The sequence below is a fragment of the Leucoraja erinacea genome, chromosome 2 (assembly GCF_028641065.1).
Source record: "Leucoraja erinacea ecotype New England chromosome 2, Leri_hhj_1, whole genome shotgun sequence".
Taxonomy (NCBI): domain Eukaryota; kingdom Metazoa; phylum Chordata; class Chondrichthyes; order Rajiformes; family Rajidae; genus Leucoraja; species Leucoraja erinaceus.
The window spans coordinates 26,182,139-26,201,305 of NC_073378.1; the positions used below are offsets into that span (position 1 = coordinate 26,182,139).

Below are 19,167 nucleotides of genomic sequence, written 5' to 3' on the forward strand. Positions count from 1 at the left end.
TTCGCTCCATAGATGCTGCCTTCCTGGTTTCAGCCGAAATGTCCACAGATGCTACCTCAATAGACAATAGACAATAAGTGCAGGAGTAGGCCATTCGGCCCTTCAAGCCAGCACCGCCATTCAATGTGATCATGGCTGATCATCCCCAAACAGTAACACGTTCCTGCCTTTTCCCCATATCACCTGACCGCTATCTTTAAGAGCCCTATCTAGCTCTCTCTTGAAAGCATCCAGAGAAACTGTCTCACTGAAACCCGCTGAGTTTCTCCAGCATTTTGTGTCTACCTTCGATTTTCCAGCATCTGCAGTTCCTTCTTAAACATTTTGTCTCTGTCTTTCTGTGTATCTCTATCTAATATATTATATTCTCGGTTCACCTATCCCTTCGCTCCATAGATGCTGCCTCACCCGCTGGGTTTCTCCAGCATTTTTGTCTACCTTTGAGAGCAAGATTGTTGCTCTGGCACCACTCAATCAGATTGTCAAACTCCCTCGAAACTGACATCATTGTGCAGGGAAGGAACTGCGGATGCTGGTTTAAACCGAAGAGAGACACAAAGAGCTGGAGTAAGTCAGCGGGACAGGCAGCATCTCTGGAGGGAAGGAATGGGTGAGGTTTTGGGTCGAGATCGTCTCAGACCTTGCAGTCTGAAGAATGGTCTCGACCCGAAATGTCACCTGTTCCTTCTCTCCGGAGATGCTGGCCTGTCCCGCTGAGTTACTCCAACGTTTTGTGCCTATCCTCTCACTCATCAGTACCTGTAATCCATCCAACAGCAGTGGTGTCGTCAGCAAATTTCAAGACAGCGTTGCAACTTCAGACTTTAGGCTTTACTTTAAGAGTGTGGAGCGATTGTGGAGATGCTTCTGTGGTGTGGAAACAGGCCCTACGGCCCACCGATTCTGCACCGACCACCAATACACGAGCACTATCCTACACACTCGGGACAATTTACAATTTTATTTTGTAACCTAAGCCAATTAACCTATAAACCTGTAGCAGTCTTTGTAGTGGTGGGGGTAAACCAGGGCACCCAGAGAAAACCCATGCAGGTCACGGGGAGAACGTACAAACCCCGTACAGACAGCACCCGAAGACAAGATGGAACCCGAGTCTCTTCCGCTGTGAGGCAGCAACTCTACTGCTGCGCCACCCGTACCACCCTCTGTCTAGCCACACAGTCACGGGTATAGACTGACCACACAGCGCTGAGTGCTCCCGTGCTGATGGTTTTCAAGGAGGATGTGACGTTGCCAATTCGTACCAATTGTGGCCTGTTGATGAGGAAGTCAAGGATCCAGTTGCATAGGGATGAGCAGAAATACGGATGAAGCCTGTTCCCTGTATTGTATAACCAGTTTGGAGGGTATTGCACTTTATCTGTGTATTTATGTGTATGTAAATATATATATATATATTCTATGGTATATGGTCACACTGATCTGATCTGTATTTATGCCTACAATATTCTGTTGTGCTGCAGCAAGCAAGAATTTTATTGTCCTATCTGGGACACATGACAATAAACTCTCCTGACTTGATGGTGTTGAACACTGAGCCTCAATTAGGTTAGATGTCGACAGCTTCATTGTAATCATGCAGTCTTTTCTTGGAGAAAAGCTTTACACTTTACATCGCTACACATGACAATAATTAACTAAACGGAACTAAACATTGAGGTGATAGTAGTTGATAATGTCCATAAATTCTAGGAGCTCAATTAGGCCATTCGGCCCATCAAGTCTACTCCGCCATTCAATCATGGCTGATCTATTTCTCCCTCTCAACCCCATTCTCCTGCCTTCTCCCTATAACCCCTGACACCCACACTAATCAGGAATCTACATGTCTCTAAATATATCCACTGACTTTGTTTCCACAGCCGTCTGAGGCAATGAATTCCACAGATGCACCACCCTTTGCCTAAATAAATTCCTCTTCATCTCCTTTCTAAAGGTATGTACTTTTATACTGTGCCCTCTGGTCCTAGACTCTCCCACCAGTGGAAACATCCTCTCCACATCCACTCTATCCAGGCCTTTCACTATTCATTATGTTGTACTCTTTATCCATTATCTGAGTACTGTGGACAGCTCGGTTGGGTTCATGGACTGTCTTTTCTTTGACAAAAGCTTTTCACTGAACATGGGTACGCATGGCAATAATTAACTAAACAAAGCCTATGGAGGTGAGGGCGGACAACCTTCTTCTCAAAGCGAGGAATAGAGACCCAGCCTGCTCAACCTCTCCCTGTAGCTCAGGCCCTCGAGTCCTGGCAATATCCTCGCAACATAAACTGCGATTATTATTGCTTATCGATTCCTAATCTCTAACACGAAAATAAAATTGTTAAAACAAATACATCTATATTCTTTGTTTACCATCAGTGCAAACCAGATGGTCAGCTTTCTTTGGACAAACAAGGGATTAATCCAACTGCAATCATTATTTCCTAGAAATCAAATGAGATTATGGTTTAGAATAGTTTAGTTTCGGCGAGAGATACAGCGCGGAAACAGGCCCCACGGCCCGCCGATCAATCAGCGATCCCCGCACACTAAAGGGCCTGTCCCACGAGCATGCGACTGCATGCGGCGAGCGCGACCAAACCGGAAGCGGGGGCCGCGCAGAGGTCGAGTGATCCCGTATGAGTTGACGTGAGGTTCGAGCGAAGGCGTAGGCCGTCAAGACGCTGCGCACGCCCGTTGAGGCGGTGCGTACGGCCGTCGAGGCGGTGTGTACGGCCTCAATGCGGGTGTGGGCCGGCAGGCCGTTGCCACGAGGAATCTTTGGACAGTGTCAGTTGTCGGGACCAGCTCCGCACAACTCCATACGGCTCCGGCGATCGAAGTGGGACCGGCCCCGCGAGGCCATACGGCTCAAGCGACCACGTTAGGTCGCGCTTGCCGCATGGAGTCGCATGCTCATGGGGCAGGCCCTTAACACTATCCCACACACACACTAGGGACAATTTACACTTATACCAAGCCAATTAGCCTACACACAACTGACTGACTTCATCCACTTCACCACCAACTTCCATCCGGCACTCCAATACACCTGGACCATTTCCGACACTTCCCTACCATTCCTTGACCTCACCATCTCCATCGCAGGGGACAGACTTCTGACCGACATACACTACAAACCAACTGACTCACATGGCTATCTGGATTACACGCCTTCCCACCCTGCCCCCTGTAAAGACTCCATCCCCTACTCCCAATTCCTCCGCCTACGCCGCATCTGTTCCCAGGATGAGACGTTCCACACCAGGGCATTGGAAATGTCCTCGTTCTTCAGGGAACAGGGATTCCCCTCCACCACCATAGATGAGGCTCACACCAGGGTCTCATCCATACCCCGCAACACTGCTCTCTCTCCCCATCCCCGCACTCGCAACAAGGGCAGAGTCCCTCTGGTCCTCACCTTTCACCCCATCAGCCGGCAAATACAACACATAATCCTCCGCCATTTCCGCCACCTCCAACGTGACCCCACCACTCGCCACATCTTCCCATCTCCCCCCTATGTCTGCCTTCCGCAAAGACCGCTCCCTCCGCAACTCCCTTGTCAATTCTTCCCTTCCCTCCCGTACCACCCCCTCCCCGGGCACTTTCCGTTGCAACCGCAAGAAATGCAACACCTGTCCCTTCACCTCCCCCCTCGACTCCATTCAAGGTCCCAAGCAGTCGTTCCAGGTGCGACAAAGGTTCACCTGTATCTCCTCCAACCTCATCTACTGCATCCGCTGCTCTAGATGTCAGCTGATTTACATCGGGGAGACTAAGCGTAGGTTGGACGATCGTTTCGCCGAACACCTCCGCTCAGTCCGCAATAACCTACCTGAACTCCCGGTGGCTCAGCACTTCAACTCCCCCTCCCATTCCCAATCCAACCTCTCTGTCCTGGGTCTCCTCCATTGCCAGAGTGAGCAACACCGGAAATTGGAGGAACAGCACCTCATATTCCGCCTGGGCAGCTTGCATCCTGATGGCATGAATGTTGAATTCTCCCAATTTTGCTAGCCCTTGCTGTCTCCTCCCCTTCCTTAACCCTCGAGCTGTCTCCTCCCATCCCCCCCGCCCTCGGGCTCCTCCTCCTCCCCTTTTTCCTTCCTTCTCCCCTCCCACCCCCCCATCAGTCTGACGAAGGGTTTCGACCCGAAACGTCGCCTATTTTCTTCGCTCCATAGATGCTGCTGCACCCGCTGAATTTCTCCAGCAATTTTGTGTACCTTCGATATTCCAGCATCTGCAGTTCCTTCTTGAACAATTAGCCTACAAACCTGGATGTCTTTGGAGTGTGGGAGGAGACCGGAGCACCCTGGAGAAAATCCACGCGGTCACGGAGAGAACGTGCAAACTCCATGCAGACAGCACCTGTAATCAGGATGGAACCCGGCGCTGTGAGGCTGCAACGCCACCGCTGCATCATTGATTATTATGGCTGACGTGTTCCTAATTGCTAACACGAAAGGAAAATTGTAAAAATAAATACTTGTATATAATTTGGCTACCATAATTCCAAATCTTTTGACAAGGCATTAATCCAGCTGCAATCACTATTTCCTAGAAATCAGATAAGATTATGGCTGAGAGTACAACAAAGTCAATGCAGACAGATCTGACTGAGCATTAGGGAGCAGATGCCATTCGATAGAACTATCAAAGCTATCACCATTTAAACCTTGTGTCCCGGTGTCAAGACAACAACCTTTCTCTCAGTGTCAGCGAGACAAAGGAGATAGTGATCGGCTTCAGGAAGCGAGTCGGTACACATAGTCTGCATTGACGGCATTGCCAAAGTAAAGATAGTTGAAAACCTCAAATTCCTAGGAGTCAAGTCAAGTCACTTTTATTTCTATAGCACATTTACAAAACAACTCTCGTTGGCCAAAGTGCTTTACATTGGTGGAGGTACTAACGTTATACAACAGTGGTTCATAGATTAATTACATACATAAATACATACATATAGCCCTCCCTCAGAGGACGTCAAGAAAGGCTTGAGAGTAAAGATGAGTTTTAATTCTCGACTTAAAGGAGTCGATGGAGGGGGCAGTTCTGATGGGAAGAGGGATGCTGTTCCACAGTCTAGGAGCTGCAACCGCAAAGGCGCAGTCGCCGCTGAGCTTATGCCGAGACCGCGGGATGTTCAGTAACCCCAAGTCGGCCGATCTGAGGGACCTGGTGGTGAGGGCAGACTTTTGATGTAGGTGGGGACAAGCCCGTTAAGGGCTTTGTGAACATAAAGGAGGATCTTGAAATTTATTCAGAATATCAATTTCAGAATATCACCAACAACTTCTCCTGGACCACCCATACTGAAGCAACGACCAAGAAAGCACACCAACGCCTCTACGTCCTTAGAAGGCTCAGGAAGTTCAGCATGTCCCCTACAACTCTCAGCAACTTCTACAGATGCGCCGCAGAAAGCATTTTATCGGGATCCATCACAGCTCGGTTTGGGAACAGCTCCATCCAAGACCGCAAGAAATTGCAGCGAATTGTGGACGCAGCCCAGACCGTCACACAAACCAACCTCCCTTCCATTGACTCCATCTACACCTCACGCTGCCTCGGCAAGGCCAGCAGCATCATCAAGGACCAGTCGCACCCCCAGCCACTCCCTCTTCTCAAGTCAAGCCAAGTCAAGTCAACTTTATTTGTCACGTACACATACAAGATGTGCAGGGAAATGAAAGTGGCAATGCATGCGGGATTGTGCAGAACGACAGAACAGAACAGAACAGAACCAGTATTTACATTAAAATAAAAAGACACAACACAACATTAAATGAGTCCCTGGTGAGATCAGAGTTTACAGTCCTGACGGCCTGTGGGAAGAAACTCCGTCTCATCCTCTCTGTTTTCGCAGCGTGACAGCGGAGGCGTTTGCCTGACCGTAGCAGCTGGAACAGTCCGTTGCTGGGGTGGAAGGGGTCCCCCATAATGTTGCTGGCTCTGGATCTTCACCTCCTGGTGTACAGGTCCTGCAGGGGGGGGGGGGGGGGGGGGGGCGAGTGTAGTTCCCAAGGTGCGTTCGGCCAAACACTCTACTCGCAACGGCTGGGAAGGCGGATGAAGGCTGCAGCAGAAAAGGGTCCCCAGTCGTCTTGGATTCCATGCCACTGGATCCTGACCCAGATCTGTCAAGGATCTGTCTGTGCACCAGTCTCCCCACGTTAAACAAAGTCACGCACGGGCGTCCTCCGTGAGAGGACAGTCATACTCGTTTTGAGTGACCGCTGATGATTGTCTGATACATTGCGGACATTGGACATTGGACTTCATCTCCGTTTCAGTTTAGTTTATTGTCACGTGTACCGAGGTACAGTGAAGAGCTTTTGTAGCGTGCTGTCCAATCAGCGGAAATACAATACATGATTACAATCGAAGGTCGACAAAGATGCTGGAGAAACTCAGCGGGTGGGGCAGCATCTATGGAGCGAAGGAATAGGTGGCGTTTCGGGTCGAGAAAACAGCGATTATTATTGCTTATCTATTCCTACTCTCTATCACGAAAAGAAAATTGTTAAAACAAATACATTTGGCGAACATAATACCGTGTTTGATAATGTTAGTGTGCGGGTGTCGCTGGTCGGCACGGACCCGGTGGGCCGAAGGGCCTGTTTCCGCGCTGCATCTCTAAAGTCTAAAGTCAAAATTCCTCTGCCGTTTTCTGTATGTTGAGTTATTTTAAATTAAACGAATGCCTTATTAATTTCCCCCTCGTAAGTGAATTTATTCCCCTGCGGTTTCTACTTTAGTCGAAACAAAGTGCCTCTTTCAAATATTTCAGACGAGGAATGCATTTAGAAGTCTAGGCGGTCGACCAATCTGCATGTGTGAACCTAACCCAGCAGGTGGCGATGTTGAGCCCAGACCCGCAAGGAAGCCTCATATTTTGCTTGGGCAGCTTACAACACAGAGGTATGAATATTGAATTATCTAACTTCAATTACATCTTACACATTCCCTCTGTCTCTCTGTCTCTCTCTCCATCCATCCCCCACCCTAGTGGCTGCATCAGTTTCAATTCCCGGTTACAAGGTTAATTCCCGGGATGGCGGGCGGGACTGTCATATGCTGAGAGAATGGAGCAGCTGGGCTTGTGCACTCCGGAGTTTAGAAGGATGAGAGGGCATCTTATTGAAACATAAAAGATTGTTAAGGGCTTGGACACGCTAGAGGCAGGAAACATGTTCCCGATGTTTGGGGGAGTCCAGAACCAGGGGCCACAGTTTAAGAATAGGAGTAAGCCATTTAGAACGGAGACGAGGAAACACTTTTACTCACAGAGTGGTGAGTCTGTGGAATTCTCTGTCTCAGAGGGTGGTGGAAGCAGGTTCTCTGGATGCTGTCAAGAGAGAGCTAGATAGGGCTCTTAAAAATAGCAGAGTCAGGGGATATGGGGAGAAGGCAGGAACGGGGTACTGATTGGTGATGATCAGCCATGATCACATTGAATGGCGGTGCTGGCTGGCAGGGCCAAATGGCCTACTCCTGCACATATTGTCTATTGTCAATGTTGTCTTGTTGAGTTTCATTGTCTGTAACCTATTTTCACCTAGCTCAAGCTAACAATGGCCTGTTTCCTTTATCATTGATGCTCTTTTTGCACATCTTTCTTTCATTTGTTCTATATCTCTCCACATCACCATCCATCTATATCTCTTGTTTCCCTTTCTCCCTGACTCTCAGTCTGAAGAAGGGTCTCGAAGCGAAACGTCACCTATCCATGTTCTCCACAGATGCTGCCTGACCCGCTGAGTTACTCCAGTATTTTGTGTCTAGTCCAGAAAGGAAACTTTGTGTTTATTCAGCTTTCAGTGTATTTTGGCCTCGTTTCCTTCGTAATGATTTTCTTTCACAGTTAAAAGTAAAAAGCATTCTGGTTTCACAAGCTCGTAAATCACAGGAGTAGAATGATGCCAATTAAGCTCTGGTTTCCTCCCACACTCCAAAGATGTGCAGATTTGTAGATTAATTGACCTTGGTTACATTTTGTCCCTAGTTTGTAGGTTAGTGCTAGTGTGCGGGGTGATCGCTGGTTGGCACGGACTAGATGGGCCTGATGGCCTGTTTCTTGAAGTATCTCTAAAGTCTCGAATTACAAAGAAAAAAATCTACTCCATCATTCAATCATGGCTAATCTATCTCTCCCTCTCAGCCCCATTCTCCTGCCTTCGCCCCATAACCCCTGACACCCGCACTAATCAAGAATCTATCTGTCTCTGCCTTAAAAATATCCCTTGACTTGATCGCCGCAGCCTTCTGTGGCAATGAATTCCACAGATTCACCATCTAAAGATAATACTCCTCATCTCCTTCCTAAAGCAACGTTCTTTTATTCTGAAGCTGTGACTTCTAGTCCTAGACTCTCCCACTACTGGAAATATCGTCTCCACATCCACTCTATCCAGGCCTTTCATTATTCAGTAAGTCTGAATGAGGTCCCCCCCCTCATCGTTCTAAACTCCAGCGAGTACAGGCCCAGTGCCATTAAATACTCAACTTCTACAGATACACCATCAATAACGTTTTATCACAGCACGGATGCATCACAGCACGGTTTGGGACCGTGCAAGACTGCAAGAAATTGCAGCGAATTGTGGAGGCAGCCCAGACCATCGCACAAACCAACCTCCCTTCCATTGACTCCATCTACACCTCACTGCCTCGGCAAGGCCAGCAGCATAATCTTTTTCACGCAGAGAGTGGTGAATCTCTGGAACTCTCTGCCACAGAGGGTAGTTGAGGCCAGTTCATTGGCTATATTTAAGAGGGAGTTAGATGTGGCCCTTGTGGCTAGGGGGATCAGGGGGTATGGAGAGAAAGGCAGGTACGGGATACTGAGTTGGATGATCAGCCATGATCATATTGAATGGCGGTGCAGGCTCGAAGGGCCGAATCGCCTACTCCTGCACCTAATTTCTATGTTTCTATAATCAAGGACCAGTCTCACCCCCGGCCACTCCCTCTTCTCCCCTCTCCCATCAGGCAAAAGGTACAGAAGTGTGAAAACGCACACCTCCAGATTTCTTTCAGCTGTTATCAGGCAACTGAACCATCCAATCACCAACTAGAGGGCGGCCCTGAGCTACTTTCGACATCATTGGAGACCTTCGGATTATCTGTAATCGGACTTGATCCTGCACTAAAACATTATTCCCTTTATCACGTATCTGTACACTGTGGACAGCTCGATTGTTGTCATGTATTGTTTTTCCGTTGACTGTTTTTTTAATGCAAAAAGGCTTTTTTCACTCGACCTCGGTACACGTGATAATGACCTAAACTAAACTAAACTCTTCTAAAATGCTTGAAACTTCTTATTTTGTTGTTGCCTCGACTTAAATCGGTCTGCACAGCTTCCTGTCGGCTAAACGCCACCTTCACTTCCCTTGAAGTATTGGGCTTGGCTGCCAGGCCGACTGAGTTAGCAATAAACCCCGGCTTGGAAGTACATGACCAGTTAAAAAAAAATATATATGTATATATATATATATAAAGCAGTCTTTGTTTTTGAAGTGGAACTTTTGCCTCAACTATTATAAGCATTTTTAAAAATAGCTCCAAATGAGACCTCAGGATCGCTTGATGTTTAAGACTCAATTATGGTTTGGGTCTGATACACGTATGGAGTTTTTCACATTTGGACTTGTCAAAGAGTGATACAGTGTGGAATCAGGCCCTTCGGCCCAACTTGTCCATGCCGACCAACATGCCACATCTATGCTAGTCCCACCGCCTGCGTTTGGTCGATATCCCTCTAAACCTGTCCTATCCATGTACCTGTCTAACTGTTTCTTAAACGTTGCGATAGTCCCAGCCTCAACTACCTCCTCTGGCCTGGCAGCTCGTTCCATACACCCACCACCCTTTGTGTGTAAAAGTTACCCCTCACGTTCCTATTAAATCTTTCCCCCTTCACCTTGAACCTATGTCCTCTGGTCCTCGATTCCCCTACTCTGGGCGAGAGACTCTGTGCATCGACCCAATCTATTCCTCCCATCTACACTTGGCCCACCGGCCCGCGTCCATGTTCTCCAGGCGCTGAGTCACTCCAGCACTTTGTGTCTATTTTTCAGGTAAATCCTTATTTGTAGTAGTGGTAGTAGTAGGCCCCCCTCGGTCATGAGTGATGCATCCTAGTCGGATGCAAGCCTGGGCGATGTCATATGGAGGACAGGCTGTTGCCCATGCAGCACGTCCTCCCCTCTCCACGTTGCTGATCGATCCAAAGGAACAGCAAGGCCGTTACAGTTTGGCACCAGCGCCATCGTTGGAGCTGCCAGAGCGAGGTTGTAGACAACAACAAACTGCCTTAGGGGCTCCGATTCCGGATTTTCTTGATGTTTACTCCTGGTGCCTTTTCCATGACTGGATATGGCCACGAGGCAGCGGAGGTTTTAAATCAGAGTTTTCACATCAACTCCTCCTCCCATTCCCCATCCGACCTCTCTGTCCTGGGTCTCCTCCATGGCCAGAGTGAGCAACACCGAAAATTGGAGGAACAGCACCTCATATTCCGCTTGGGGAGTCTGCATCCTGGGGGCATGAACATTGAATTCTCCCAATTTTGTTAGCCCTTGCTGTCTCCTCCCCTTCCTCAGCCCTCGGGCTGTCTCCTCCCATCCCTCGGGCTCCTCCTCCCCCTTTTTCCTTTCTTCTCCCCGCCCCCTGCCTCCCCCCATCAGTCTGAAGAAGGGTTTCGGCCCGAAACGTTGCCTATTTCCTTTGCTCCATAGATGCTACTGTACCCGCTGAGTTTCTCCAGCATTTTTGTGTACCTTTTTCCTCTTCTAGATGGACTGCCTTCCCAGGATGACGAGCCCCATCTGCCCGAGACTCGTGGGGGCGGGAGCGTCTACCTTCCCGTGCAGGTATTTGTACGTGACGTATATTGTTGGGAAACAGCATGAAGGATGATTTAATGCGATTTGTAATGTTATGTTGACCGATGATGTCAGTTTGAATAACCCCTACACCATAAAGCAGGGCTTGTTTAAACCCGCACCAGATTTATTAAGAAATAGAAGTCTAATTCACCCTCCCACAAGGGGTCAGCACGGTGGCTCAGCAGTAGAGTCGCTGCCTCACAGCGCCAGGGACCCGGGTTCCATCCTGACTGTGGGTACTGTCTGTGCAGAGTCAAGTCAAGTTTTATTCGTCTCTTGCACATAAAGTGCAAGTGAAATGAATTTGCCAGCAGCGCTACAATAAAAAAGAACACACAATACACAATAAAAATTTAACACAAACATCCACCGCAGCATTCATCACCGTGGTGGAAGGCACACAATTTGGCCAGTCCTCCTCCATTTTCCCCCATGGTCGGGACTTCAACCCTCCGCAGTCGCCGCTACGGGCGTCCAGATGTGCAGACAAGGTAAAAAGTCCAGGTAAGTCCTGAGTCGGCACCTCCCCACCGGCTACGAGATGGTGTTGGCTGCATGCCGGCGGTCGGAGCTCCTCTCCAGGGATCCCCGGCGAGGGACCCTGCTCCGGATGGTAAGTTCCCGCCGCACCCGCGGTAGAAGTAGGCCGCGGGCTGGCAGTCGGAGCTGTTCTCCGACTGTTTGTACGTTCTCCCTGTGACTACGTGGGTTTTCTCCGGGTGCTCCGGTTTCCAAAGATGTACAGGTTTGTAGGTTAATTGGCTTTGTTAAAATTGTCCCTAGTACAGTATGTGGGATAGTGCTAGTGTAGAGTGATCGCTGGTTGGCGGGAACTCGGGTGGCCGAAGGGCCTATTTCCACGCTGTATCCCTAAAATGGCGGCCAACCCAGGCGACTCTCTGCGTCCTGGCCACTGCAATCGCACATTACAATCCCTCCACACTCTTAAATGCCTACTCCTGCAGCAACATTTCTTACTTTAACTATGTTATTCCCTCTATCGTGTATCTGTACACTGTGGACGGCTCGATTGTAATCATGTATTGTCTTTCCGCTGACTGGTTAGCACGCAACAGAAGCTTTTCACTGTACCTCGGTACACATGACAATAAACTAAACTGAATATCTTACCCCTTGCTTTCCCATCAATACATCTAACTAAATATATCAAACCAGTCCTTTACAAATACTGTGTAGGAAGGAACTGCAGATGCTGGTTTACACCAAAGATAGACACAAAAAGCTGGAGTAACCCAGCGGGACAGGCAGCATCTCTGGAGATAAGGAATGAGCGACGTTTCGGGTCGAGAACCTTCTTCAGGCTGAGTCAGGGGAGAGAGAGGCACAGATATATGGAAAGGTAAGGTGTGATAACCAGACATCAAAAGAAGCGGGTCAAGGAACAATGATCCAATCTACATTTTCCTTGAGCCATCTTCTTTGATGTCTCGTTTTCACACCTTACCTTTCCATATCTCTCGTTTCCCTCTCCCTTGACAGTCTGAAGAAGGGTTTCGACCCAAAACGTCACTCATTCCGTCTATCTACAGATGCTGCCTGACCCGCTGAATTACTCCAGCATTCTGTGAAACGCCACCTATCCATGTTCTCCACAGATGCTGCCTGACCCACTGAATTACTCCAGCACTCTGTGAAACGCCACCTATCCATGTTCTCCACAGATGCTGCCTGACCCGCTGAGTTACTCCAGCACTCTGTGAAACGCCACCTATCCATGTTCTCCACAGATGCTGCCTGACCCGCTGAGTTACTCCAGCACTCTGTGCCTTTACAAATACTTCTCCAATTTCCTTTTAAATCGCACTGCCTCTTGCCTTCATTGCCGAGCCCTGGACCTTGGCCAGGGGGATTATATGTCAGGTGTGTTTCTGCTGATGGGTGATAATCCCCTCGACATCTGGTCAGGAGCTGGGAGCAAGCGGTCTGGCAGACCAACACGCACCGTGGCAGTGTTAAACCCACTCAGTCATAGAGTGATACAGCGTGGAAACAGGCCTTTCAGCCCAACTTGTCCACACCGGACAACATTTCCCAGCTACACTAGTCCCACCTGCCTGCGCTTGGCCCATATCCCTCTAAACCTGTCCTATCCATGTACCTGTCTAATTGCTTCTTAAATGTTATGATAGTACCTGCCTCAACTACCTACTCCAGCAGCTCATTCCATACACCCACCACCCTCTGTGTGAAGTAGTTCTCCCTCAGGCTCCTATTAAATGTTTCGCCCCTCACTATAAACCTATATCCTCTGGTCCTCGATTCCCCTACTCTGGGCAAGAGACTCTGTGCATCTACCCGATCTATTCCTTTCATGATTTTGTACACCTCTATAAGATCACCCCTCATCCTCCTGTGCTCCAAGGAATAGAGTCCCAGCCTGCTCAACCTCTCCCTGTAGCTCAGGCCCTCGAGTCCTGGCAACATCCTGGTAAATCTTCTGTGCACCCTTTCCAGTCTTTGGCTTAAAACAATGGGTCAGGCAGCATCTGTGGAGAACGTGGATAGGTGACGTTTCACAGAGTGCTGGAGTAACTCAGCGGGTCAGGCAGCATCTGTGGAGAACATGGATAGGTGACGTTTCACAGAGTGCTGGAGTAACTCAGCGGGTCAGGCAGCATCTGTGGACAACATGGATAGGTGACGTTTCACAGAGTGCTGGAGTAACTTAGCGGGTCAGGCAGCATCTGTGGAGAACATGGATAGGTGACGTTTCACAGAGTGCTGGAGTAACTCAGCGGGTCAGGCAGCATCTCTGGAGAACGTGGATAGGTGACGTTTCAGATCGGGACCCTGTCTCAGACTGATGTAAGGGGGGAAGAAAGCTCAAATAGAGTTGGGGGGCAGGACAGAGCTTGGCGAGTGATGGGTGGATACTGTGAGGGGCCATGTAATAAACAAAGCACTGCAGATGCTGGTTGACACCAAGATAGCGACAGAGTGCAGGAGTAACTCAGTGGATCAGACAGCATCTCCTTTGCCCCATGTGGCCTCTTTTTGTTTTTTAATATCTTGAACTTTGTCTTGTTTATTGTGTTATCTGAGTACTGTGTTTACAGACATGTTCTGTTGCTACAAGTAAGAATCTCGCTGCCCAGTTTACAGTACATACGAAAATTAAATGCTCCTGACCTGATTATGTTTTCTGGAAATCTAATGCTGAATGATTTTTTTTAAAGTGGTGAACGTCGCCCAGTCCATCGTGGGTACTGACTTCCCCCACCATGGGAGTGATCGACAAGAGGCTTTAGAATTTGGAGATTCAGCGCGGAAACAGGCCCTTCAGCCCATCAAGCCCATCAAGAGAGAGTTAGATAGAGCTCTAGGGGCTAGTGGAATCAAGGGATATGGGGAGAAGGCAGGCACGGGTTATTGACTGGGGACGATCAGCCATGATCACAATGAATGGCGGTGCTGGCTCGAAGGGCCGAATGGCCTTCTCCTGCACCTATTTTCGATGTTTCTAAGTCTGCCGTGCACCGGCACTATCCTACACACTGGGGACAATTTACAATTCATTACCGAAGCAAATTAATAACCTACAAAACTGTACGAATCCGGAGTTTGGGAGGGAAACCGGAGCACCCGGAGAAAAACCCACGCAGGTCACGGGGAGAACATACAAACTCCTGGTACAGACAGCATCCGGAGTCAGGATCGAACCCAGGTCTCTGGCGCTGTGAGGCTGCAACTCTTACCGCTATATATTGAGCTTATTTTTCTTCTTGTTGTCACGGTGATTGCAGAGTACTCTGTTTGTTTACAGTACATATCTGCCGCGCTGCTGCAGGTAAGAATTTCTTTGTGTGGGGAGGAACCGCAGATGCTGCTTTCAACCAAAGACGGATACAAGTTGCTGGAGTAACTCAGTGGGTTCTCAGCATCTCTGGGCAAAAAGGAATGAGCGACATTTCGGGTCGAGACCCTTCTCCAGACTGAAGGGTCACTTATTCCTTTCCTCCAGAGGTGCTGCCTGTCCCGCTCAGTTACTTCAGCTATTTGTGTGTCAAATCTTCAGTAAGAATCTCTTTGTTCTACTTTCGGGACATTTTGATAACAAAACTACTCTTGACTCGAAGTAAAAGTACTCTTCGTCAGAAGTATTCACGAAGGAACTGCAGATGCTGGGAAAAAAAAAATCGAAGGTAGACAAAAAATGCTGGAGAAACTCAGCGGGTGAGGCAGCATCTATGGAGCGAAGGAAATAGGCAACGTTTCGGGTCGAAACGACCCGAAACGTTGCCTATTTCCTTCGCTCCATAGATGCTGCCTCGCCCGCTGAGTTTCTCCAGCATTTTTGTCCACTTTCGATTTTGCTGCATTATCTGCAGTTCCTTCTTTAACAAGCTGTCCCTGAAGTTAGATTGCAAGAGTGTAAAACCCCTGTCCCACGGTACGAGCTCATTCCAAGAGCTCTCCCGAGTTTGCCCTGATTTGAACTCGTAGATTTACGGTAATGGCCGCTCGTCGGTACTCGGGGCTCTCGTGGACATTTTTCATCATGTTGAAAAATCTTCACGAGTCTTCCTGTGCTTACCTGCCGTTAGCGAGTCTTCCCAAGTACCTGCCGTTAGCGTTACGAGCCGCTAAGAGACGTCCCCGAGCTCCGACGTACCCGCTACGTTCATTCTCCGTGCCTACCACGAGTTAGATTTGTATTTAAACTCGGGAGAGCTCTTGGAATGGAACTCGTACCGTGGGACAGGGCTTAAACTGCCCACGCTTCCAAGTGTTCAGCAGCAGTGGCCAAGACTCCAGAGTTTACAGAAGTCAAGTCAAGTCACTTTTATTTCTATAGCTCATTTTAAAAAACAACTCTCGTTGGCCAAAGTGCTTTACATTGGTGGAGGTTCTAACGTTACACAACAGTGGTTCATAGATTAAGTACATACATAAATACATACATACAGCCCTCCCTCAGAGGACGTCAAGAAAGGCAAAGAGGGTGATTGAAATGTCCACAAAGTTGAAACATTGGCCGCTCTCGAAGCACAGTTTACATTCAAACCTCGGGGAAGGAACAAGGAACCATTTTCCTTTAAAGGTTGACTTGGTGTGGGGGGGTTGGGCTGCAGGGAGTGGGGTGGAGTTTCATTAGTCACAGGGAATGCTGTTCCTTCGGTTGGATCGGGTCACAGAAGCATTTTCAGTGAGTGTGGATGGGCCGAGACAATGTCTTAACAGAAGTACACGCTCTATCTCTGTGTGTGTGTGTGAGGAGTGGAGCTGATTCTCCTCCTCCTCTCTCTCTCTCTCTCTCTCTCTCTCTCTCCAAGGAGCGATGTATGTACACGAAGAGACGTTGCCATGAATAAAAGGCAGTCTTGGCGATGTTAAGGAAATTCCAGAACAAAGGGAAAGCTGTGTGAAATGTGTGCGGGGTCCATCTCCGGAACCGGTGGGAACGAGGAGTAAAGTTTGTGAAACTCGTGAAGCCGAATAATAATATCAACTCCTTCCTCGCTGAAGCTCGCGTCGTTTAATCCCCTTGGCTCTCTGGAAAGTAAACTCCCCAAACCTGGCTGAGTTCATCTCAAACAATGGACAACTTTTTCACCGAGGTAAGGCGTTTAAAAAAAAAAAAAAAAATACTTTGATGATGCGACTTATGTGTGTGTGTGTGTGTGTTGGAGGAGAGGGAGAAGGGAGAGAGAGAGAGAGAGAGGTTGGTGTGGTGTAACAATTAGACACTCTGCTCTGCTGAATGTAGGAACACTTCTGTGTTTTTTTCCCCCCTTTCATGCTACTTATTGTAAGCAAGGCATGCAAGGTCAGGAGTCGGGATTGTCTCTCTCTCACTGCCGTGTGGTATTTCCTTTCAACAACTTTTCCCAGCTTCCTGCAGGGAAGCAGGTTTTGTTTTAAATTGTTGGTGGGTCATGGCAGACAAGTGGACAAAGTGGATGCCCAGAAGAGTCCACGCACCATTCCAGCCAGATATAGCAAGCACCCTAGGTACACAAAAAGGCTGGAGAAACTCAGCGGGTGCAGCAGCATCTGTGGAGCGAAGGAAAAAGGCAACGTTTCGGCCGAAACCCTTCTTCAGATATATATATATATATATATATATGTCTGGATATATAAGTCTGAATATATAAGTCTGAATACTATATATTTATATATATATATATGTCTGGATATATATGTATATATATATATATATGTCTGTATATATGTCTGAATACTATATATATGACTACTATATATATATATATATATATATATATATATATATATATATATATATATATATATAGTATTCAGACTTATATAATCCAGATATAGCAAGCACCCTAATCTGGTTTGCATTATTATAATAATCATATTAATAATAATAATAGACAATAGGTGCAGAAGTAGGCCATTCGGCCCTTCGAGCCAGCACCGCCATTCAATGTGATCATGGCTGATCTTCTTGCGCCTGGCATGCACAGCCTAAAGCTTTAGGACAACTTGTTCTATTTGATTGTGCACGCCAGGTTGATTGCATTTGTCGTAACAGGGCGGACCACGTGAAGGTTGCAATCTCCCACCCCATCATCCACAATCAGTACCCCGTTCCTGCCTTCTCCCCATATCCCCCCTGACTTCCGCTATCTTCAAGAGCCCTATCTAACTCTCTCTAGAAAGTATCCAGAGAACCGGCCTCCACCGCCCTCTGACGCAGAGAATTCCACAGACTCACCACTCTCTGTGAGAAAAAGTGTTTCCTCGTCTCCGTTCTAAATGGCTTACCCCTTATTCTTAAACTGTGTGGGCCCCTGGTTCTGGACTCCCCCAACACCGGGAACGTGTTTCCTGCCTCTAGCCTGTCCAAACCCTTAACAATCTTATATGTTTCATTATTCATCATTAACAACTGAGAGTTTTGGGGAAGATAAAGGTACAGACAGATTTGCTGATTGTGTTTAAAACCCATTCCTTCTCTCCAGAGATGCTGCCTGTCCCTCCGAGTTACTCCTGTCTTATGTGTCTATCTGCAGTTTGGGGTTAAATGGGTTTACACACCTTCCACATATTTCCCGCCTCTCTCCCCCCCTCCCCCCACCCACCCCAGGTGGCTCTGAAGAAGTGTCTAGACCCGAAACGTCACCCATTCCTTCTCTCCAGAGATCTATGCTGCCTGTCCCGCTGAGTTACTCCAGCATTTTGTAATCTATAAAGTCTTACAGTGTGGAAACAGGCCCTTTGGCCCAACTTGCCCGTGTTGGCCATCATGCCCCATCTACACTAGTCCCACCTGCCTGCGTTTGGCTCATATCCCTCTAAACCTGTCCTATCCATGCACCTGCCTAAATGTTTCTTAAACGTTGCGATAACACCTGGCTCAACCACCTCCTCCAGCAGCTCGTTCCAAACTCTCCACCCTTTGTGTGAAAAAGTTACCCCTCAGTATCATTTTAAATCTTTATCCCCTCACTTTAAGCACTTGATTCTTGGTCCTCGATTCCCCTCCTCGGGGCAAGGTGATCTGTGCCTCTACCCAATCTATTCCGCTAATGATTTTATGCACAAAATTAATATTGGCTCTCATGACCAATTCCAGGTAACCATGCAGTTTTGTATCAGAGGAAACTGCAGATAGACACAGAGTGCTGGAGTAACTCAGCGGGTCAGGCAGCATCTGTGGAGAACATGGATAGGTGATGTTTCACAGAGTGCTGGAGTAACTCAGCAGGTCGGGCAGCATCTGTGGAGAACATGGATAGGTGATGTTTTGAGTCAAAACCCTTCTTCACGATCTCTCGGACTCCTCACCACTGGACCACGACCCCACAGATTAGCACTGGGCCGTTATCTCTGATGGTCTCCTGTCTTATGTGTCTATCTTCAGTTTGGGGTTAAATGGGTTTACACACCTTCCACATATCTCTCGCCTCTCCAGCTGTCTGCCCTCCACAGCCTCCAGGCCTTATTGTTCCCCAGCTCGCATGGTCTGGTTTTACCTTCTCCCCAACTGCTTATGTTGGCGCAGCTCTAGTTGCTGCCTCACAGCGCCAGAGAGCCGGGTTCGATCCTGACCACGGGTCTCTGGCGCTGTGCCACTGTGCCACCCTAAACTCCAAACTTTTAAACTTTTCTGTCAGTTCCTGCCCCGCTGGAATCATAACCACACATTTTTATTTGGTTATAAGTTGCTTTAGTTTACAAAGTAAACATGGTTACAACTTTGGTTATCGCATGTACTCGCAATCTAGTTTCAAGGAAGTCCTCTTTTTTTTAATATGCGATTGATACTTAA

At 48.1% G+C, this 19,167-nt stretch overlaps 1 protein-coding gene across 1 annotated transcript in view; it reads left to right on the forward strand.

Moving 5' to 3' along the window:
- Positions 1-16,002: 16,002 nt before the first annotated feature.
- The window catches only part of LOC129705356 (unconventional myosin-X-like), a 208,885-nt gene continuing 205,720 nt past the window's right edge, over positions 16,003-19,167 (forward strand). Inside the window, 1 exon segment of the mRNA XM_055648890.1 lies at positions 16,003-16,486. Coding sequence (XP_055504865.1) covers positions 16,466-16,486 — 21 coding nt within the window. The 5' untranslated portion in view covers positions 16,003-16,465.